General features: G+C 37.4%; 1 protein-coding gene across 5 annotated transcripts in view; it reads right to left on the bottom strand.

Annotated features, from left to right (window-relative positions):
• The window catches only part of Pold3 (DNA polymerase delta 3, accessory subunit), a 47646-nt gene that overhangs the window by 3344 nt on the left and 19238 nt on the right, over positions 1-25064 (bottom strand). For 4 of the 5 annotated variants that reach the window (XM_004863238.4, XM_021243183.2, XM_087211329.1 and 1 more), the window contains exons 6-11: positions 20321-20585; positions 17950-18022; positions 14693-14858; positions 12527-12639; positions 7111-7223; positions 5677-5755 (exon numbers count right to left, since the gene is read on the bottom strand). In XM_004863238.4, the coding sequence (XP_004863295.1) occupies positions 5677-5755; positions 7111-7223; positions 12527-12639; positions 14693-14858; positions 17950-18022; positions 20321-20585 (809 nt within the window). The remainder of the gene's footprint in view (positions 1-5676; positions 5756-7110; positions 7224-12526; positions 12640-14692; positions 14859-17949; positions 18023-20320; positions 20586-25064) is intronic. The other variant, XM_087211330.1, reaches the window with a different exon arrangement.

Here is a 25064-nt window from a genome sequence, read left to right as displayed (position 1 = left end):
ATGGAGGGTCTCTCAGTACTGCTGGATTACACACACCCACAAGTCACAGCACAAGGCCATCTTTAGTGAGCTGCAGCAGCAGTGTCATCTAAATTCCTTCTCAGCTTGCCCAGCTGCAGCAAGTGATAAAGTAACAATGAAGGAAAACATCTTTTCTTAATTGCAAACATTAATCTACTCTGCATAGTTACTGCTCAAAGAATGAAAGAGAAAGGTTTTTTCCCATAAAAGAACAACGATAGTTTCACACTCTTAATTACTGATAATTCTAACACATTAGTCAAACTGTTCTAGAGGCATAAGCTTGAGAATTAAATATATCTGTTTTCTAATACCTAGTCTGCAATTTAAGAGACTCTCCTAACTTTAACATGCATTAATCACTGGAATGCTTGGGGTTTTTTTTTAACATTTTATTTTTATTTTTTTTTTAATTTTATTTTATTGGTATAATTTAGGTATACAATATAATGACATTCATCTTTGGAAATTTGCACCTTTACATAGTCTCTCTTGATTCTTATTTTTCCCCATTCCCCTGCAATCCCTTCAACCCCTCCATCCCTCCCTACTTACAAAGATTTTGTTTCCATTTTTTCATTTTCTCATATTCCATTTCCTTCTTTCCTTTCCCCTACCCCTCCCACTTCCCCTTCTCCTTTGCCCCTTTTCTTCCTATTTCACATTATCTATTATACCATTTAGTCCTTATTTACACTTTCAGTTTCTCACACCAGAGAAACTATTTGGTATTTACACATGTGTGTCCTGTTTATTTCACTTAAGAGTATCACCTCAATGTGATCCATTTAGCTATAAATGTCTCTAATTTCTCATTTTTTATGGCTGAGTAGTATTCCATTTTATTTTAAAAACTCCGTATTTTCTTTATCCAGTCTCCAGTTGATGGGCATTTGGGCTGCTTCCAGGTTTTAGCTATTACAAATTGTGCTGCTATGAACATTGGTGCACATATATCACTGTGGTATGATTCTTTTAATCCTTTGGGGAGGATAACCAGCAGGGGAATAGCTGGGTCAAATGGGACTTCCAGTCCTAGTTCTTTGAGGTATCTCCATACTGATTTCCACAGTGGTTGCATCAGTCTACACTCCCACCAGCAGTGGAGCAAGGTTCCTCTTTCCCCACAGCCCCACCAGCATTTGTTATTGGTTGATTTCATGATAGCAGCCATTCTTTCTGGAGTGAGGTAGAATCTCAGCATTGTTTTCATTTGCATCTCTCGAATGACCAGTGATGCTGAACACTTCTTCATATGTTTATTTGCTATTTCTACTTCTTTGTCTGAGAAATGTCTGTTCATTTCAGATGTCCGTTTTCAGATTGGGTCTTTAAAATTGGGAGGTCTGATTTTTTAAAGCTCTTTATAGATTCGAGATAGCAGACCTTTGTCAGAGGAACAGCAGGTGAAAATATTTTCCCACATTGTGGGTTGTCTCTTCACACTGTTGGTGGTTTCTCTTGCTGTGTAGAAGCTTTTTAATAAGAAGAGATCCCACTTGTTGATTGTTTGTGCTAGGTCACGGGCAACTGAAGTTTTATTCATAAAATCTTTTCCTACACCAATGTCTTCAAGAGTTCTACCTAACCTTTCTTCCAAGTGATTCAGCGTTTCTATTTTAATATTTAGATCCTTAATCCATTTCCATTTTAGTTTAGTGCATGGTGAGAGATATAGGTCTAGTTTTAATCTTTGGCAAGTTGAAACCCAATTTTTCCAGCACCATTTATTAAAGAGGCTATCTTTCTTCCAGTGGAATGCTTGTTAAAACACAGATTACTGGATTTTATTTCCAAAGTTTCAGATTTAGTAGGTCTAGGGTGGGACCAGAGAAGTTATTTTTTTAAATATCTTCCCACATGACACTGATGCTCTTATCACAAATGAATAAGTGATAAAATATTTTTATTTTGACAAATTGGCTTCCTTCCTTTCAGTTTTAAACGCTGTAACTAATTTTGCAACCGTGGCTTTTTCCTTGATTCTATCAGAACCTCCCCCCCCCAAATTTATTTCAGTTCTGATCAAAGAATTCAGAAATGAGAAAGACCCACTAGTCAGTGAAGGTATCCTCTTCAAAAGGCTTCAGTTTCCACACAATAAGGAAGCCAAAAGAGCACATCATTGTCCATGTGTAATTTTTTCCTTCATTTTTTTCAATATAAGAGGGAATAGACTTGCCAGTGTTAAATTAACTGGAGTTTAGAAACCCTGAATTCATACAATTTTGACCTATGAAGTGTTTTTGAAGGTCTTTTTTCTCAAACCAACCTCCCGAGGGCCGGGGATTTAGCTCAGCGGTTTCACCGCCTGCTGCGCAAGCACAAGGACCCGAGTTCGATCCCTGGTACCAACCCCCCCCCAAAAACAAACCATCCTCCCTAAACCAGACATGTTAGAATCTCCTGGGAGCTTATTAGAAATGCAGAATTTTGAGGCCGGGGATTTAGCTCAGTGGTTTCGCCGCCTACCGCGCAAGCGCAAGGACCTGAGTTCAATCCCCAGTACCAAAAAAAAAAAAAGAAATGCAGAATCTTACCCATGAATTACTAAACCAAAACTTCAATTTCAGCAAGATCATCAAATAAAGCACAGTTAGCAAAGATGAGATCCTGTTGGAGAAACTTTAATCTCCAATGGAGATGTTCCTCAAGAGGGTCCAGTCCATGGCCAGAGACAATTTTGATTGCTCTCTTTTTGTGGCTCAAAAAATGTACAGGTTTTTCAGGGAAGCTTGTAGATTAGGACTATTTCCTTTATGATACTGGTTCTTCTTGCTATTTTTGAGACTCAGAAATAAGAAGAATGCCACAGCCTCAATTTTCACTTCCTGGAAAGCTCTACATTGTTAACTGTTGCATTTGAGTTGTCTTGGACGTGGAAGTTTGAAAGTCAGTTGTGACTGAACTATTGAATTATTATTACTATTATTATTATTACTACTTTAGCACACTGATATAAACCTGGTAGGGAGAATTCTCCCTTTGTTGTCTTACAGAGTGACTCCCAACTAGCAGCTGTGTCCTATACACTGTCCACACTCTGATATCAGAGTGCAGCTATGTGGATGGTTATTTTGGATCTGGTCACCCTACTCCCTTTTAGTAAATTGCTCCTAACTTTAAAGTCACCATGTTATCTCATTATGGGGAAAATCTGATGCCAGTGGAAGGAAAGGAACCTCAAACATTAATGACTGTTAATTTTTTTCTTTCCAAAAACAGAGATGTTGGGGAGGGAGAAGCACACAATATGAAACTGACACAGTAACTTACAGATACAGAATAAAGCACTGAGAATCCCTGTGTATTGTTGGGAGAGGGAGGCTTGCTGTTGCTATAGCTTCAACCACAAAAGAGGGATGATGGGGACATGGAAGACAGAGCACAGGCTCATCTCCTCTGCACATTTTGGCTATTAGAGCTGTGTGTAAAAAAGGTCAGTGCCCACTTTTTATACTTAATATAAAATTGATTCCAATGTAAAAATTATGAGCTTTTATTCAGTATCTTAAATTAGAAAAGTCTGAAGAGCCATCAATAAAAATGAAACAACTTACTATTAGCTGGTATAACCCATTCCTACTTAATAAGTCATATTCTGTATTCAAATGGAAGCATGTTTATATTACACTTCAGCATCAATTAGCTCATTATTTCTTAATGAAACCACTGGCTGTCTCATTGCCAATTTTGTGTAATACATTGCTCCAGGGTGTTAAAAACCAGTTAGGGCAGCACCAACACAACTTCTCAATCAGCGCACTCAGTGCACCTTAAAAGCTAAGAGGATTATTTTTAGGTAAAATGCTGTAGCTATCTCAAACTACAGGACAAAGGGGATTTCAAATTAAAAATATAGGGCCTTTATTTTAGTTGAACTTGCCAGTTTTCTTGGCTACCATCATTAAAGACCTGGTTTCCACAGGTAACATCAATTTTCTTTCCCATTCAACTGCTTTGCTTGTAGAAATCTACCTCATGTCCAGAAGTTCACCCCAACTTATCTTGGGAGCCCAACTCCCCAGTCCCTGCTACAAACTCACAGAAAAGGGAAGATTAGCTTTTTAAACCCGAAGAACAAATGTGATACAGCACAGGACAGGGCAAGCCCCAGTGCTGGGACATTTGGAACACTCTGAGCAGAGGAGAGCACAGCTCCTTTGTTGGTAACCAGAGCCAAGGTTCATTAGAGCCAAGCTTGGACTAAGAACCTGACAAAAAGTGCTATGTGAGCACAGTTTTCATTGTTTTGTCCAAGGCTCTTAATAGTCCTGCCTGGAAGCAAGAGAGCAAAGTCCACGTCCCACACCTGGCTAAAGCTGGAATACTGTTTTAAATAAAACAATAAGTAATTAGGCACAAATTCCTAATAAACTCTCAATAAACTCTCACTCTTTTCTTTGGGGGTAGAAGGAGAAGGAAAAAACTGGCACTGATGTTTCATCCTTTCCAATTAACAGGGGTAAAAGAAGAAAGTCAACAGTAAATACATACATGACTACCAGAAGCAAAGAAACCATTGCCTTGAAAATGCTACATTAGCTTGGTGTAGCGTTGCACGCCCGTAATCCCAGCTCTTGGAAGGCTGAGGCAGGAGGATCACCTTGAGTTCGAGGCCAACCTGAACTACAGAGTGAGGCTCTGTCTCAAAATCTCACCCTCCCAAAAAAACCTACATTAGAATACTAAAAGCTTAAAAAAACCAAAACAAAAAAGGCCATCACAACCCCTGCCCCCAAAATCAAAACAAAAAACCACCCAAAGTCCAGAATTCTTAGGCTCACAAGAAATTTGGCATGAAAAGACGTGTAAGGAATCTTATCCCCCAATCAGGTGCTACAATCAAAATGCCAGAGGCTTCTTTACAGGAATGGAGGTGAGGAATAAGGGGACAAGCCATTTGACTGACAGAATATCCTTAAGATTTAATAACCATGCTGTCTAGGAAAAGTTGATTCTTCAGATCTAATCAATCTTTTTAAGACAGAAGAATCAGCCAATTACTCAAGGCCTGAATTCTAATTCCCATCTGGGGCTTTATAACCAGTACATGCTTTTACCTAACATGGCTTACAAAGAGAAGACATAAAGGAAGCAAGCTGAATGAGTCATACCCTTCTTAGAACAAAGGGACTAAACACCAAAGACTGCTGATTATCTCTTCAGAGTCTTATCATTTGTAGGAGCTCCTTTCTCACTGTTCAAATTTATAAAACAATCATCCTAAAATGTTCCTAAATGTCTAGGATAACATCTTAACTCTGTACTGTTTTCCATCCTGAAAGTGTTTTAAGAGAACTACTTCACCTGAACCTTCGTAAGAACCCCACATTTAGGGAAAATAGATATGTTCCCTCCATCTCTCCACAGATTACGAAACTCCCACTAGAGACGACATGACTATTACCCAAGATCATCAGGCTTATTTTTTATGATATATGGAACAAACAAGGACCCAGATGTTCTGAGGTCAGCTACAGCCTTCTGCATATTCTGTTGCTCAAAGCATGGGCCACAGACAAGCAGTATCAGCACCACTTAGGGGTGAGTCACCTGCACATTCAAGTCTGAGACGGACTTCTCTATAGGGGATTACAGTGCCTCTCTGTTAATAATTCTACCTCTGGATTTGGACTCAAAAATTTGTCTTACCTATGCAGCCTTCTATATCCACAAAGGTTTTAGATTTCAGTACACGCTTTCGTTTTCTTTTGTTTTCTCCACTTGAGTTCTAAAAGATCAGAGGAAGATCAGAAGATACAATGTTAAGTTGACCAATGAAGCTATAGACAAAAATAGCAAAAGCTTCAGGAATTCTTCACATAAAGGGGACCAATCCTACACACAGAAAAGTTATGCTCACTGTATGTGTGCACTTGGTGTTTTCCTATTTATAAGATGGATATAGCACACAGAGGAAAGTAATGTATTCTTTCTGTAAACAAGTTTTTCCTGGGTAGTGTAGGTACTATGATTAAAAAGATAAATAGGATAAGGATCTTAGTGGAGGGGAAAGACAAGGAAAGCAGACCACAATATACCAGGTAAGGGCTTTAATGGAGGACTAGGACAGGGATGGGAGCCCCCAGTGATGGCCCCTAAACCAGACCAGGGGTTTCTCAGCACATGCCCTTGCCCACAGACACTTGTTATGCTCAGCCTTGGTATTTCAACATTATACCCATCCAGTTTAGTAGGAAATGTGTTATTACTAATACCACTTTCCTTTTATCTGTTGGCTTTTTTGATCATGAGAAGATCAATGCAAGATTTAAGTGAGTCTTAACATAATGATTTAAGGAAAACTAACAGTCACAAAGGAAAAAGAAAACTTGTATGTGTTTTCTTCATACAGTGGCACCTTGGTACTCTTTTTTTTTTTCCTCCCTGGTACCAGGGATCAAAGGTACTCTTTTTTAATTGGTTCCAGGAGGAGCAACAAGTACCAAAAATTGTTTTGACTGGGAAGGGTAGTTAAGTCATGAGACAATCTACACCAACAATTTCTAGCTTGTGTGTCAAGTACCAAAAAAATAATGAGTATCACAAATTTTCTGGTCAAAATGCGTCAAGTACCAAGGTATGACTATACTTTGGTACCTACACTAATAGATGCAGAGAAGACACAACTGAAGAGCATCAAAAGTGCTATTTCCCCATTTATTGCTAGCTTTTCTCATTTAGCCCTTTTCTAGAAGTTTCTGAAGAGTGACAAACATGTGCATACTTGTGTGTACATGTGTGTACCTCCTGTCTTTCACCCTTTACTCTGGTGCAGGCAGGACCTCTTTTTGCACAATTTCAACAAAAGTAGCACAGCAGCTCTGATGCTAAAGGTCATGAAAACCAATTTCTCAGACCCAATTCCATAACCTTCCTGAGACTATACCCTACAGCAAACTCCTTCAGGTGAGAAAAGAAGGAATACAATACCTACTTTGTCAACCTGTAGGGAAGCAGAGTGAGACAAGAGCCATCTACTGGGATTTGTGAAGTCTACAACATGAGTCACCACTCAGCAAAGTAAATGTAGATACTCAGGCAATCACAGACACATGGAAGAGAAGCATCCCAGTAAGGTTTTACCTTGACGGAAGAGGGTTCAGGCTCAGTCTTTGGCACTGGATCAGAAGGTGGAGATATGGGAGGAGGCGGGGATGGTGACTCAGCTTCATAAGTCCCAGGAGAGTCTGGGATGACTGAAATAAGAGAACAAGCTTAGATAAGAAAACTATAAGCTCATTTTGTAAGAATTCATGACAACCAAGCACTTTGCAGTTATACGGTTATCTTTAAAATACACATTAATTTTATGCAACTAAAATCAGAGAACCAAGAATTATTAGAGCTGGAAATACCTTATAGATCATCTAAGCTAAACGTTTTATTATTTTACAGTTATGTCAGAGCATGAAGGAGATGTATAAATATCTACTGATCACCTACCATGTGTCATACTGAGTATTCTATTCTTAGTTGAGTAAACACAGGTCAGAGGTTCCTTCACTTGACAAACTCACACAGCTTGCAACTAAGACAGGTTTTAAACCCAAGTCAGTCTGACTGCACAGCCTTCCTAGTCCAACTATCCATGTTACTTTACTATTAATGACCATCTTCACTCAAGATCAACAAAGGAAATAATCATCTGATTACACTAAATGCTCCATGTGTGTCGGTCTTTGTTGACTGTTACTTGAGGATTACTTGTAATCACCTGAGATATTTGTTAGGTTGAAAATTTCCAGCTGGAGCTGGGTGTGGTGGCACATGTCTATAATCCCAGCACTTAGGAGGCTGAGGCAAGAGAAATGTCATGAAGTGGAGGCCAGCATGGGGTAGACAGTGAGTTCACGGCCAGCCTGAACTACATAGTAAGATCCTATCTCAAAAAACCAAAAGTTCCAGCTGATATTAAGAGCTTAAACTTTGGGGGAAAGATCATCTGTGGACTGATGTTCATAATTAAAGTTTTAACAATTAAGTCCTGCTGACTATTCTGTGTGCGAACTATTTCTAGTGATTGACCTACTGATGAAGCTTGTTTTGCTACACTGAAAGGAGCAACAAAGAAAATTATTTCAGGGAAGAAATAATGGGATGGAAATGAGAAGACAGCACCACCAGAGGAATCCCATCATTTCTCAATAGTTCCAGAAACAGAGGTCCTAGTATTAAACTCATGAGACAGAAGCTGAAAGTCCTCAGTTGACTTATGGCTGGTCAGGGGACTCTAGTTAGCTGCTTAGCTTCACCTGCTCCCTGGATCTCCTAGCTATATCCAAATTCTTAGCACAAGTTTTGGATCTGAAATTCTCCCTGATTAGGTCAGTGTTAACAATTCTGACGGTTGAAGGTTCAAGACCAAATGAACTAAAGAGGTGTAGCAGAACAAGAGCCAGAATGAAACAATCAATTTTACACTTCAAGAATGAAACGGGCCCCCACACTTTATAAGCTCTGGGAGGAACGAGGTCTAGCTATTAACCCAGCTCTGGGAGGCTAGCACATGATGGGAGCTCAGGCAAGAGAAGTGATACATGCCAGAACTGAGAGCTCATTGTTCTGGAAGAATAGCTGTTCAAAAAGCTGGGGCACAATGGCACATGTTTTACAGTGGCTGGAGGAAAGTTCAGGCAGTGAAGAAGCCAAAGAAGTTTTGAGTACTCACAGTAATAAATTTAGGTGTTCTTATTCCATTTCCACTTTTGCAGCCACTTGACTTACCCAAGGAAAACACTTAATCCCAGTGGCACTCACTCATACCCCTCTCAGAGCATATACAGCTATTTGTTTACCCACATCCCCACTTCAGATTCTCACTCTAAAGAGGCAGGAATGCCACAATTCCCCTGGTGCTGAACACAGAGCAAGAACTTTTTTTTTTTTTTTAAAGAAAGAAACATAATCACTTTTAAGCTAAACTTGGGATGAGGAGCATCCACATCAAGGAATACTCAGTGTATTCCTTTTCCTTCTGTCTCCCAGGAGAAACAACAAAGAAAGAAAATAACAGAACCCCGCCGCAATAATAGGAAAGAGAATAAAGAAGCTGAGATGAAGAAGAAATTTAGAAAAAAATCCCTGGAAGACAGAAGGCAGATAGAAGAAAGTTGGCAAGAGAAAGATCAGGTAATTGAGTCAGATGGTAGAGATTACTATCTATTATAAATCTGTTTTTATATGAGTTTTGGAGACTAAAAAAAAAATGTGGTTCTAGGAAGTGAACCCAGGATTTCATGCATGCAAGCAAGGTAGGCTCTTAACCACTGAGATATATCCCCAGCCTTATCTGACTTTTAAAACTCTGTAGATCTATTGCTTTGCTCAAACTTAAAAAAAAAAAAATTTAAAGGCAGAACAAACAACTAAAATTTTTTAGACTTTACAAACATTATTCATTCTTATAGTAACCTCTCAAATCACTATAACTTGTTTTATACAACTGAGGTTCAAAGAAATTTAAAAAGAACAAAATTTGCCCATATTCATATGGAACGAAATAGATGAGAATAGAAGTCTGTCTTACCATTTATCAAGTCCTGACTCAACATAGTTTTAGCTGTGAAAGCATAAGAGTATTTGAAGAATGTGTGTACTTTAAATAGATTTGTTGCAAATCTGTAGATCTTCTGATAAGTTACTCGAGTACTGAAACATCACTTATTCCAGGAAAGCAACTTTTGTAGAAGCAGAATAAGAACTGTGGGTAAAGCTAATTTCAGGGATTGTTGTTGAATCTATTGGCAGAGACGCGTAATTAGAATTCCTGGAAAGCATTCCCACCATCCTAGGACTCAATATTTTAAAAATATTTATCTTTACCTTAAAAGAGGGGGATCATTTACTTAACATTCTTCATAAGCAACTTGCAGGAATGAAAATACTCAAACATATCTGTTACAACTCTATTTCTGCCTACCAATGTAGATTTTCTTAGTGCTATTTCTTTCACAATCTGGCTTTGTTTGTTTGCTTTACAAAGAGAATCTGTAGAACTACTAAGGGTGACTATGACTGGCATAGGAGAGGAAAAAAGAAAATTGGCCTTTGGGCAGAGTTCCAAATATACAGGTCAGGGGACTTTTCTGAAAGAAGGCTCCCACATGTATATTTACCACTGCTAAACACTGAACATATCAACAGCAAGGGGGTAGGGCTAAGAAAAAAAACCACCACTATATGTCAAGTAAACACTATTGCAGCATTCTTACACATCATCTTAACTTGATGCTCATAAATAAGATTACACAGTTTCTGATAATATCTCCATTTTAGAAATGAGGAAACAAGGAATTAAAGAAGTTAGAAATGAGGAAACAAGGAATTAAAGAAATTAAGTAATCTAAAGTCACACAGTAAGTGGTGTAGGGAAGATTTAGACTCAGGTCTGTCTGACCTCAAAATCTTTGCCATTTCCTCTATTGCTGTACTTCTGCTACCTACTAGATTAGGACGGCAGACTCAGCAAATATCACATAATCAATGTAACAGAAATAAAACAGTTGTAAGTTAGAGAGTGTGTAAAGGTTTAAAATAAAATCCCACTGCTCTGAGACAAAGAAATTTAAGAATAAAATGGCGGAGGCTGATAAATTTAGTGAGATGCCAAAAATTATCTTTGCCAGAGGGAAAAAATCTGAGAGCCACTGCTCTCTGTCATCTGTTATTATAGGTTGCTCCTCTCTATCATATTTCTCTGCACTCCTTTCCAAACTAAGTAAGCCCACTTGTATTTCTAATCACTCACAGGTATTACTATTTTTATGAGCCATGGACCAAAACTATAAGGAATATTTCAGAAATATGTAATGGTGCCTAGCCAACCACAGTAATTCCTCAACTCACTAATACTAGAGTATCTAGTTTATCTTTTCTGCAGCACTGAGAATTGAACCCAGAGGCACTCTACCACTAAGCTACATCCTGCCTCCTGTACGTTTTTTTGAGACAGGATCTTGCTAAATTGTCCAGGCTGGCATCAAACTTGTAATCCTCCAGCTTCAACCTCTCAAGCAACTAGGATTACAGCCATGCCCTGCCAAAACAGCTGGGTACTTTACCTTTTTAATGTACATTAGGTTGATAGTTTCAAAGTTTTTTCCAGAATCTTCCCCAACTTCTTTTCCTGATTTCAAGTAGGTACGACTACTCTAATTAGCACATATTCTAAGTTACTCCTTATCCCATGTGCCAGCATTTAAATTCTTAACTGTTCAAAATGTTCCCTGATAGCCTTTTATTTCATTCATATACTTGGAAATCTTCCTTTTAGAAAGTGTGGTCAAAACATTTTGATCAATGACATGGAAAGAAAATACAGCAACTGCATTCATATTTTTTTTGGTATCGGGGATCGAACTTGGGTCCTTGCACTTGCATAGCAGGCGGCGAAACCACTGAGCTAAATCCTCACCCCCTGCATTCATATTTGAATGTTCAGAATGCCCTAACTCATTCCAAAGATTCACTAAGAAACCATACCTCTAAAGGGCACTACTCCTCTCACTGGATATCAGAAGCTGTGCTCCCAACACTACCCGTGAATGATAGGATCTAAACCCACAGAAAGTCAAAATGGCATTTCTATCAGAGAAATTCAACTACCTGGTACTATTAGGTCTATTCATTTCTTTTGTATTACAATCTCCATATATAATTTGTTTTTTTCACTCAACTTGTAAACTGAGTAACTCTTTTTTTGGGAGACTCTGTTACCATTTTCAGTTCTTCCAACAATACTTTCTGATACAAGAAGAATCTTAACACTTCTAGTTTTATCCTTGGATAGAAGGTTCCTTTTTTTCCACTCACTGTTTTTCTTTAATCTCTTTTAGTATTAGGTTATTTGCATTTGTCTATGCACCTAACCATGATGCTAAATTCCTTTGGATTAGATTTCCCCTTATTGCCTAAAATGGTTTATGCACATTATGCCACAAATTTTTGAAGAGCAGCTTTTTATCCCTGGCTCTGAGTCATAACACCTCAGCCCAGGTCTTTCTCTTCAGCCTCCTCCTCTTTCTGTGTATTTTTCCTTTACACGATTTAACATGAGATCTTGGCTCTGAAGAATACTTGATATTCTTTTAAAAAGCACATTAAGTTTCCTGCCCTGACTCTTGCCCTTATTCTGTTTATTTATCTTACAATGTTGCCCATAGCCTAAAACTAAAAGGGTCCATAGTCTCATTCCCTATCAACAATGTGTATGGAACACTTTCAATACCTTAATACCTAGAATATCAATTTTTAAAAGAGTCACATAAAGTTAGCCAAAGTAATAACCCTTCTCCTTTTTTTTTTTAAAGATAATGTCTTAGTATGGGTGGTAAAAGAGCAGTTCTGGTCAACAGGGTAAAGTAGATATCAAACAGAAATACAGGCTGTATTTCTTCAATACTAGGATTAATACTCGCATTATGACCCATAATAAATTATTTTTTAGGTTCTTGAGCATAATTAAAATTGATCCCCCTAGTAAATTAATAATAATGCCCACCTTCATCTTCACTGCTATCAGACTGAGGAAGTTTGATTCTTCTCCTCTTTTTCTTCACATTTCCAGTTTCCTTTGTTTCATCATCAGATAACTCTATTCGCTTCCCCCTATTGCTATTCAGGAATAAATAAAGCATGTTACATTGAACAAAAATGTAAGCACTCATATGTGCCTATGAATCTTTTTTTTCATGGTCCTAATTCCAGTCAAAGTGGACCAATGACCTTTTTCGGGGACAGTGCTGGGGTTGGAACTCAGGGCCTAGTGCATGCTAAGAAAGTGTTCTACCATTGAGCTAATTTTGCAGTACAAGGATTCTTTTGAAGGATACGCTGTTAACTAAGCACAACTAGGTCACTTCATAGGTGACCAGAATATAAGATTTCTCTAACTCTCTATAGATCACTGAAAGCTACAATCAGATTATCAAGAATCTTTCTGAATGCCTTCCTGCTTCCATTACTGGCCTGACAAATTCAACAAGCATTAAATAAGTAGCTACTACTCATTGCTATGAGACTGAGGAAGTTTGATTCTTCTCTTTTTCTTCAATATCTATAGATACTCAAAGAACAAGGCTGTACTCAAGGAACAATTTTATGACATTAAATCCAACACCTTAGATAAAACAAATTTCTTTAAAAACGCAACTTATTAAAGACTGATCCAAGAAGAATCAGAATTGAATAACTCTATTCAAAGAAATCAAATTCACAATAAAAGAACCCTACTATAAAGAATATTCAAGCCCGAATTCAATGATAAATTTTCATCAAACATTTAAGAAAGAAATAGCTATATAAACTCCTTCAGAAACAGAAGACACTCCTCTCAACTAATTTTATGAAGTTAGCACAATTTTGACAGTAAAATTGACAAAGACATTACCTGAAAAGAAAATAATTGAGCTATACACCTCCTAAACATAGAGGCAAGGACTGGAGATGTAGCTCAGTGCTAGAGGGCTTGCCTAACACTCTAAGGCTCTGGGCTCGATCCTCACCATCACAAAAAATCCAAACAAAACCACAGAGGCCAAAAAATTCCTAGTATGACATTAACAAATCTAATCCAGTAATATATAAAAGGGATAATACATCATAACCAAATGAGATTCACCCCAAGAAAGCAAGGTGGTTTAGCATTTAAAACTCAATTGGTATAGTTCACATTAGCTGAAAAACAATCACAGTAACTCGGTAAATGTAGAAAAAGAAATCATTAAAATTTCAACACCCATTCATGATAAAACCTCTCAGCCAACTTGGAACAGAAAAGAACTTTCTCAATCTGGTAAAGGGCTTCTACTAAAACCTCCATTTAATATCATACTTACTAGTGAAATACTAAATGCATTCTTGGCAATAAGCACCAACACTAAATGTTAGGGACATTTTAATCCACCTATATCATATGTTCCTGGGAAGAAGGGCCCACTGGACAGAACCTTAACCCTCTGAAACATCACCATTTTGTTGATGCTTTTTACTCAAGTTGCTCTAACCTTGCCACAAAAGTCAGGTCTTTGTGGGCCTATCAGTGCTGACAGTGTCCTTTAGAATTTCTTTCAACAGACTTATTCCTACCAACTATGAGGTAGTGTCTCAAATTCCTGGATCCATTTTTAACAGCTTGTGTGCTTTTTATTTTCTTTTCTAATTACATTTTACCACTTGAAAAATAAACTCATTGATATAAAAAGAAAACAAAGAACTTTTTCTCTTAAATTTGACTGGCAACAGTAACTTCTCATTTGGTAATTTGAAGTGAAACACACATACAGGCATATTTATGCCATGTTAACAAATTTAAAATGAAGAAATGAAGGGAAAAAAGACAATTAGTATAGATCAATGGAGACAAAAATATGATTTAAGAGTGCTAAATTGCCGCCGCTTGCCTCACAAATGCAAGGTCCCAAGTTCGATCCCCAGTACAAAAAAAAAAAAAACAAACCAGAATCCTAAATCACCCAAACTGGCTGATTTCACAGTCCTACTTCACCAGATAAGCTACTGAGTTCTCTTCTCATTTGGCAGTAGAGTTGTATCCCTGAGGTACTAAGCAGAATTTAGGGCTCAACTGAAAACAACCTGCTGTCAATAAGCCCACAGACCTTCTCACCCCCAGCAGACATTTCCCTTACAAGTGACAGAATTTTCCTACCATTTTTTTTCCTTCTGCTGCATCTTAACAGGCTCTGCTTTTTTGCTGGATTTCTTCAGGTCTGCAGGAGTTGCCAGCTTTGGTTCAGTGACAGACACTGGAGGTTGCTCCACTATTTTTTCTTCTTTCACTGGTTGTTCTGAGTCCAAATTGACTTTAAGTTTATCTACAAATAAAGGATAGTAGATGATATATAACCTCATCACGCAATATTAATCCATCATTCTTTTGGCAGTCCACTATGTGCCAGGGAACGTTAGCAGCAAGGACTAAAAGGATAAAAAACAGTCCCTGTCCTAACAGAGCTCAGTCTATTCAGAAAACATTTCTCCTTTCTAACTACTACTGTAGCTATAACTCTTCTCATTTCTGCCTCCTGCTAATCTTTCATCATATCACAGCCCCCAGGCCAAAGAATAGTAAAAGCTAGGCTTAGAAAAAACTAATACTGAACAACTTTGTGATGTATCATCTTTCTCTATTTTCAGATGAGGAAAACTAACAGTGACAAGGATTAGAAGATGCTTTCCAAGAGAATATAGCTTATAAATGGTGACCACAGAATTGGTAGCAAGACTTTGCTTTCTATTATATTCTACCTTTTAATGCCTGGATCCTCTTATTATCTCACTATTACCTTAATGATAAAACTGAAAAACTATTTTGGTTCACCCTTGTTTTCCTTTGGGCAGGTTATTTTACCTGAAAATCACTTTTCTCTGTAAAAACTGTGAGGATTATTGTAAGAATTAGGGGAGATCAGATGTGAGGTTAGGCGATTTACTCAGGGTAACACTGACAGAAAAAGTCAGAGCCAAGATATGCACTTATGTCAGTTTAATGCCACAAAGTCTTGACCTCCTTCCCTACATGAAGCTAAGAAACAAAAGCACACCCACTGCTTGGTGCAGAGGACTAATACATGCTCAGCTCACAAGAAGGGCCTAGCCATCTGAGAAATTATAGAGACATATAATCTAGCCTGCACACTGGACTTAGTGATAGCTTTCTGCAGGCAAAGTCACAATTTACAATTAGAAAGCTGTCAACAGTAGGCAATTTCTCAGTAAGTTTGGTTACGGGTTCGAGCACAGCTTAACCCATCTACAGTGTAGAAAAAAACCACACATATCTTAAATTTTGGCTGTTAACACAGGACAGTATAATAATTTATAAATCATGTATATTATTTGAAAGGTATAAATGATGGATTAAATGCAATCTATTTATACTTCTGAAGGCTTCAATGGGAAACCTAAACAATGAATCCACCAGCCCAACAGTATACTTTATTTTCTTGCATTTTCAATACTATTACTCTCAAGTATCAGTGCTTCCCAGATTTTCCCACCAAAATATCCCAAACTGAATGGGAGATAAACATATTACAAATGACAGAATTTCATTCCTTTTTATGGCTGGATAACATTTCATTGTTTGGATATACCACATTTGTTTCTCCATTCATCAGATGATAGACCTTTGCATTGTTTCCACTTTTTGGCTATTAGGAAAATTGCTGTATGGCCATTTTGTAGAAGTTTTCTGTGCAGATACACAGCGTTAATTTGCTTGGATACTTACAAGTGGAATTAATAGATAACTCTAAGTTTAAAATTTTAACATATTTCAAAGTGAACATCATTGTAAATGATGTAAAACCATTTTACATTCCCCACAGCAATATATGAGGGTTCAATTTCTCTATATCCTTGCCAATACTTGTTACTGCCCAGCAATAAATTTAAAATGTTCAAGTCCCCACAATAAACTCTCATCCAACTCTCAAGCTTTATTTTCATTGCAATGATCTTGTCATGTGTCAAATACGATAAAAAAATTGTACTTTTACTCTGAACATTCAGCCTTAAAAAATATGTTAAATAAACAACTTTGTTAATGATTCTTATTAGATGAATAATTCTTTTATTTTGTCTGGGTTTTCCCTCTCCCTGTATTACATGTTATAATAATACCTGCCTAGCAATTATAATCATTAACTATTTTATTTTTTCCATATATTTATCTTCAGGAAGTACATAATTAATATTTGCTAAATGAACACATAAATAAGCATACACACACATATATATGCTTTGGTATTTCTTACAATTAGCAAATTTTCATATATCTTATTTTTAAAACAATTTTAAAACTGGTTCTTAAGATTACAAACAAACAAACATGTGGACCTTATCAAAACTGCCAAGAAACCACTATCGGATTGGGTCCAGTGGTCCAGTACCAGGCCCACCCACAGTCCAGGGACATCAGCTCTACATGTTTTCACAGAAGTAGAAGTCCTGCTGTGCACTCTGTCCACAAAAATACAACTGTGCTTCTTAATAGCCTAAAATTATCACATTTTCTATGTACTATACTTTCAGAACACAAAAATGGTCTCCCCTGATAACTTTCATGGCAAATAAAACACTATTACCCCAATCCCTCTTTGATTGCCAATTTGATTACCACAGAAGGCAGAATTCACACTAATTTTGCTTGCACAGGCATTAAGAAAAAACATTTCCCTGAAAAATCTTTGTAAAATTGATGCTCAAGAGAGTGTACCATAATTATCCTCTGGCTCCTGCATTTTTCCTGGTATTCTGCCACATGCCCTCAGGGGATATATACTTGACATGAGAAGCATAAAAATATGTGACTAACGGTTCTTTCCATAAGAAAGAATTCTTATTTATATATTCTTTAAATAAAGGAGATTATTATCTTCTCAAAAACTAAATGTTTAAATGGTCATCACTACTTGTGCCGTTCAAATTCACACTGAAGTTTTTAATTCATTACTGCTAGTAATCTGCAAAAAATAACTATAGAAATACCAAAGATTTGTTTTTGTGATCCCTTGGAAAATGGGTGTAACTAAGGTAAACTGATGCCAGCACTCACCATATTAACCTTAACACAATACTGCTGAATGAGGAGCCTTTTACTTTAATCACTCATTTTCAGTAGTCCTATGAAGCAAATATTTCACTCTTTTCAAGGCATGAAATAAAAGTAGAAATAGTAAACTACCCTCCAAGAGATCTCAACTGAGCCCAGTTTACCCAGTAGGTCCACTGTGCTAGTTGGTTACTTTCATCAGTGTATTGGTCAGTATTTAAAAATTTATGTTAGGAAGCAGGAATGCCTGGATAGGCAAAAACGAGACATAGTGGCCTTCACCTCAGTATGATATATGTTACCATGTTAACATTCATTTATTAATCAAAGGAAAGTAAGAACATGCTTACTCATAGCAGCTTTTCCAAAAAAATTGCTCATCATATTCCCTTTTCCAGGAGCTTTGCTGCCAGCCGAAGATGCCTTAAAACAGAGAAAGATACTCTACTAAAATGGAAAATTCAGAAAAAATGGATTCCTATATACATGTGAATTATCAAAGCAGAATCAAGAAGTTATAAAATCCTGAATAATTCAATATCAGTCAGTGAAACTGAAGTAATAAAAAAATTACCAACTAAAACACAGAAAGAAAAAACACATAAACACATGATTTTTTTCCTAGAGCTTGGGTTATCCTTAAAGTAGCACTGTCTAGCTGGGGATTTAGCTCAGTGGTTCCACCACCTGTCTCATAGGCGCAAGGTCCGGAGTTCAATCCTTGGTATATTAAAAAAAAAAAAAAAAAGGGGCCGGGGATTTAGCTCAGTGGTTACGCTGGCTGCGTTAACAAACAAAAAAAAAAGTAGCACTGTCTCAAATAATCTCTCCAATGACAGAGCATGGTTTCCTCATGGTACAATCTTTACATAATCAAGCAAAAATGTGCAGGCATTAGATTTAAGAACTAATCTAAGACAATAATCCAGACCACACAGTATCTGATCCTAATTTACAAAGCTTTGTCATCATTCTTATAAAATTATTCATGATATATTATCCATGATCTAAGGTTTTCTTAAGGACATTCTAAAACAATTTACACTAAGATTAAAATAGATCAGAGGTGCCAGGGATGTAGCTCAGTGGTGCCACGCCTACCTGGCAAATGCAAGGTCCTGAGTTCAATCCCTGGTACCAGACAAAAAAAAACCAGATCAGAGGTGGTATGGTATATAATACAGGGGAATGGGCAAGATATTACATTTTTAATTATCAGAAGTGGATCTGAATTCTGGTTCTACCATTTAATAGTGGTAATAGTAATTTAACAGTATATTACCTAGCAAGTTTAGGCTTCAGTTTTACCACATACAAAATAAAAATGCTAAGGCCCAAACAGAATTGATATGAAGATTTAAACAAAGATCAAATGACTGCCACACAATAGGAATTCAATAAATGTCTTTCTCTCTACCACTCTTCTTGCTTCCCAAGGCAGAACCTTGAAAATGACAACAATGATAATAACAGTATATTTTTCTGGATTTTAATGGTATTGTGATATTTAAGTCAATGTCCTTAATTTAGTTTAGACAACTGAACAACAACAAAGAGAAGTGAATGAAAAAAGCAGCCAAAGGAACAGAACAAGAGGATTAATACACTAAAAAGGTATACAGGGTGTGGCAGAAAAATATGGTGAATGGTGAAAATTTTTTACATTTTATTACAGTAAAAGATTAATTGCTATCATTTTCCCTCAAAATACTCTCCTTCTCTTCAAATACACTTATCCCATCATTCCTGCCACTATCTGAAGCAGTTCTGGAAGTCCTTTTTCATGAGTGTCCTTCACCTGCGCTGTCCTGCCTCCTTCAATGTCCTGAATCAATTCAAAATGGTAACTTTTCATGGCCATTTTGACTTTGGGAAGGAGCCAAAAGTCGCATGGTGCCAGATCTGGTAAGGTGGATGAGGATGCACCATAATGTTTTCAAGACCCTGCCTTTCTGTTGGATGACACTCCGCAGCAGCACTCATTGTATTTTTTATCACAGCTCATAAAGACACAAAAGAGGACTTCCAGAACTGGTTCAGAAAGCAGCAAAAACAATGGGATAAGTGTATTTGAAGCAAGGGATGGCGGGGGTGGGGGTGGGGGTAGGGTATTTGTGAGATTAATGACAATGTGTCTTTCACTGTAATAAAATCTTAAAAACAATCATTAGCCATATATTTCAATCACTCTATATATGGCATGTGTACAGAATATAAGATGTTCTCAAAATAACACAGTGCTAATATAAATTTTCTTGATTTTTACAATTTTTGAGGTGTTTTCACACACACATTATTTCATCTGGGTCTCACAACAACCTTACGATGTATACAGGGCAGGTTATTATCATTTTATAGAAAAAGAATCCAGGGCTTGGTGAGAAGTAATTATCAAAGCATAAAGGACTATTTCAGATAAGAATATTATGCATTAAAGCCAGGCATGGTGGGGCATGCCAGTAATCCCCAGCACTTCAGGGGCTGAGGCAGGAGGATCAACACGAGTTCCAGGCCAGCCTGGGCTAGTGAGTTCAAGGTCAGCCTACACTACAAACGAGACTAACTCAAAAAAAAAAAAGAGAGAGAGAGAATCAAGCACTAAAGGGTTCAAATCACTACTGAATATCAGAATCTTACATAGTTAAACTACTACAAAAACTATAAATGCTTTCCTAGGTACCTATTCTGTGCTGTAATAAATGCTTACTTTAAGGAACTTACATTTGTTACTTCTTTAGCCTCTGTTTTGGTTTCCTTGTTGGTATCTTGGGTTTTAGTAGCAGCTTTAGAGGCAAACATTCCCATAATTCCTTTGGGCTGCTGGGAAACCTGTTTGGAGGGAGGTGGGCCATGACCATTGGTGGTCAGCTCATTATTGGCTGGTGTCTCATTTGATGCCTGAAGATTTGACTGTTCAAATTTTCTGGAAGATGAGGATTCTGCAGGAACTCTAGGAACTGCAGCTGCACACTGTATGGCACTAAACCTAAGGACAAATGCTGTAGTAAATTGATTTCAGTAGCAAATTTTATTTTCAAACCCTTGCTTCTTTCACATAATACATTCTAATCCTAATATTAAAGTACTAAGGAGAATTTTAAACTAGAATGGATTTTAAAAACTTTTGTACAGGGCCAGGAATTCATCTCAGTGGTTCCACCGCCTGCCTAGCAAGCGCAAGGTCCCGAGTTCTATCCCTGGTACCAAAAAAACAACAAAAAAACCCTTTTGTATAAAACTCTCATTTAAAGAAACAAGTATTAAGAGAGAAGTGACTTGTCTGACATTATACATACAGTTTAGTAACAGAGCTAGGACTGGAATCAGAAGTCTTGTACCATACTATACTGAATACCCTTGCTTTTGGGGGAAGCAAAGCAAAGCAAATTCAAGAGTAAGAACACACCAAACAATAATTAAAGATTTAGTAATTTTACCATTCCTGCAGAACCAAATGGTTATCCCTTGTTTAAAACCTTCCTTATAGGGCTAGGTATATAATAAATATTGATTGAATCAAAACTAAAAGTTTTAGGGCTGGGGATTTCGCTCAGTGGTACCATGCGTGCCTCACAAGCACAAGGTCCTGAGTTTGATCCCCAGTACTAGGAAAAAAAAAAACAACAAACAACTAAAACTTTTAAATATTAACTGGCAAGCTCCGAGCCCCGCTGTGCGGCCAGACATTGGGCTTCGCAGGGCCCGCCTCTCGCGGGGCTCAGTACCCTGGGCTGTGAGGCCAGGCCAGGACAGTTGTTTTCCTGCAGCTTCCAACATGGCAGGCAGGTTCTATAGACATGGATGACAAGTCTACACAATAAAGTCCTGAAGATACTAGGCCTACCAGTTATAAAGGTTAAAAACAAACAAAAGAAAGAAAAAAAGTAAAACCCAAAACACCACTGATCCCGACATCGATCAGGGACATCTTCTTCAGATGATCATGTATTTCCATCATCATCTTCTTCAGGAAGTGAGACAGATTCAAGTACTGAAGATGCCACCAAAGGAAAAAACAAGAAAAAGAAAGGAGAGAAAAAGAATAAATGGAGAAAAGAAAGAAAGATACTCAGAAAACTACACAGCTAAAAAAAAAAAATCACACAAAAATTGCAATTCTTTCAAATCTTTTTTCTTTTTTTTTTTTTTTGCTACCAGGGATCCAACTGAGGACCATGTGCTTGCGAGTCAGGCAGCAGCACCGAGCTAAATCCCCAGCCCTCTTTCAAATATTTTTAATTTTTGATGTTAACATAGTTTACAAAATGCATATTTACTTTGAAAAAAGTTTAAATAATTGTAATAAAGTAAATAACAGATGAAAAATAAATAAATAAATATTAACTGGCTCCCCAGCAACTCTCCTGGCCACAGTGGGTCATGCTTTAAAACATGAAAGAAGTTGGGAATGGAGCCACTGGCTCCTATAACTTGTGGTCCTTTATTAATTTCTAATAATATCATCTAATAGTACCAGCAAGTCATTACACTGAAGGCCAAGTGAAGAATTTGGTGAACAGTCTGCCTGTACACTGATTAGAGAGAACACTCATATTTTCTACATTGTAGATATGGCTGTTTCATACAAATATGTAACACAATGCTCCACGCATTGTGAATGGACAAGTGATTTCACACTTCTCAAAGAGTTTTACTTAAACCAAAGTTCCTCAACTTTTCCTTAACACAGCAAAACATTTTAAGCGACCCCCCCCCAATCTTTTGCTTATTGGAGGTAGGTGAGAAGTCTTTGAAGGTCTTACTCATCTTTTTTATTTCAGATACTCAGCACAAGATCTGGCGTACAACAAGTTTGTCAGGAGAAACATGCTAAAAGAATGACCAGTTAAGTGACTGAAAATGAAGCTTCTCTCCTTTCTTTGGTGCTTTACTGCAACTTGGAGTGGGAGATGGGGGAGATTTAGAAAATGTGCGGTGACAGCAATTATCAGAGATTCTATGCACAACTTCAAGATTAATTGAAAGAATAACTGGCCTATGAAAAAAATCCCTAATGAATCATTTCAATTCAGAAATAACTTTATATTGAGCATCCCCAAATCTAGAGTCTATAGCTCCAACAGGTGTCCACTGATTCATTTTGGTCCACACAGAAAATCCTACATTAACGCACATCCTTGCTGCACTGGAGCTAAGAACAGACAGAAAGCATTTACTTTCATCCATTATTCTTCCTCTGTAATCCTGCAGTGCTTCCATGCATATGAAAAGGGTAATGTCTTATTTTCATTGTCAGCATCTAAAATTGGCCCTGACACAACTCTTTCTCCTTTTGGTCTGCATTCCACACTTTCAGGCCAGGACCAGGAATTGGCAATGAGGAAGAGACTAAGTCAGGCTGGGAGCTGTCTGAAGACAAAAGAATCTCTGCTCAGTCCTAAAATGTCAACTTTCTTCCTGTTACAGCACTTCTTAAAACACACAAAATCATGAGTCAGATCTCAGTTGGCCCATAACTGTCAGAACCAACTACAAACTTCATTATTGGAGATAAATTCTTCACATTTCTACCAACAATACTTTTAAGTATTTAGGTGAAGTTCCATTAAAGTGCTTCCTATTATCACATTTCTACTTGTTCTATTTATTTTAGTGGACCCTGGACAAATTTCATTTTGAACTTTTAAGTCACTTTTATTCTTATTTGCTTACTTGCAAATAGATAAAACAGAACTGGTTTTCAGAGCTTGAACTGCCAAGACAAAATTTCAATACAGATTTTTTTGAAATCTAGTAACATACTCTATATAAACTTATTAGGGTATTAATGTTTTCTTGAAATTCTTCCCTAAATGACACCAAATTTATATACTATTACTCTTCAGTTATACAATAATATAAACTTATTTACTAAATAAATAACTATTGTATGCCTATTATACTCACAGTTTTGAACTAAAGGAAAAAATGTCTATCATTAATTCACCACCCCCAGTATCTTCAACCATTTCCTCTCTATGATTCTTTCCTAACAACACAACTTCAAGTCACTCTGAACTTTCAAACTGTACACATGCTTCCTTGGTCTTAACTTCTCCTAGCTACTGCCTTCTTTTTCCCATATTTTACAGTCAATTTTTCTGGAAAGAGATGTCCGTATTGATTGTCTTACTTTTTCATGTCCCCATTTACTCAGTTGATCAGAACCTGGTCCCTGCACTGAACACTCTTACAAAGGCCATCACGAGATCCAACAGACCACTCTTACTTGAGATAGATCCAAATTCCTATCTTACTTGGATTCTCAGCAACATATGATACTATCCACCAGTCCATCCTTCTTGAAACTCTTTCCTTAGCTCCTATGAATCTTATACATGATTTTCTTATCTCTGGCTCTTGGGACCCTCTTTTGCCGTCCATCCCTTAAAAAAACAGCTATCATTAAATACTACTACATGCCAAATGCTATTGTTAAGAGTTTAACATATTTTAAAACATTTAATCCCCTTATAGCCCTGTGAGGGTGGCACTATTATCAGCTTCACTGATAAAGAAGCTGAACAACAGAGAGGTTAAACAGTTTGTCCACATAGCTAGTAACTATGGCCTACAGTTTTACTTTCTACCCTTCTTTCATTCTATACATTCTCTGCATGACTATCTATTGCTATTGCCCAGTTGTTTGCCTATTTTTCCTGATTCAAAAATCTTTACCTTTATTCTGATTTCTGGTCCTTCTCTTATATTCCCTTTCTTAGTGCTCAGCAGCCCAAGCCAGGAACATGGCATTATCCTTAACACTATGAACAGCAGCTGCACACATACTTGTTCCCAACCAATTATTTTGATTTTATGAGCCAGGGTCTTACTATGCAATTCGGACCAGCTTTCAACTTGCTAAGTAGCTCTGGCTGGCTTCAAACTCGAAACCCTCCTGGATCAGCCTCCCAAGTGCTGAGATTACAAGTGTGCGCCACCAACCTTAGTACAAATTGAAATTTTTCTTTAACCTTCATAACTCTCCACCCAACACCACTATGTTATTTAAGATCACTGTCATCTGTACCCTGGATCACTGCGATGTTTCTCCTATCTCATGACCTCATCTCCAGATTATTCTTTTCTGATCTATAGTCAACATCTAGTAGAGCCATCTGACTAAAGTGCAGTTCTGGTCAATTCACTTTCCACTTAAAAATTTTCAGGGGCTCCAAAGTGTTCTCTAAATAAAGTCTAAAATCCTTTTCCTAGTAACTGAAGCATTACCAGACTCCAATTAGTAGTCTCCTGTCTTCTGATTTCCTACCTCTCGGTCTAAGTTCCAACCAGACACTGTGGTTCCACACAAGCACTGTGTTTTCTCTTAGCTCTGTCTTTTCTCTCCCACTTCTGTGCCTGGTTATTTCTACTTGGCCTTCAGGCCTCAACTTAGACACCCTAACCTTTAGGAAGCCTCCTCTGACTTGCCCCCTATCTATACCCTTCTAGAAGTGACAGAAAA

Source organism: Heterocephalus glaber, unplaced genomic scaffold, assembly GCF_053883595.1.
Source record: "Heterocephalus glaber isolate CG9 unplaced genomic scaffold, H.glaber_assembly_v1.0 deba00001428, whole genome shotgun sequence".
Classification (NCBI taxonomy): Eukaryota; Metazoa; Chordata; class Mammalia; order Rodentia; family Bathyergidae; genus Heterocephalus; species Heterocephalus glaber.
Note: the sequence above shows the minus strand (reverse complement) of the source record. Positions and strands in the feature narration are given on the sequence as shown.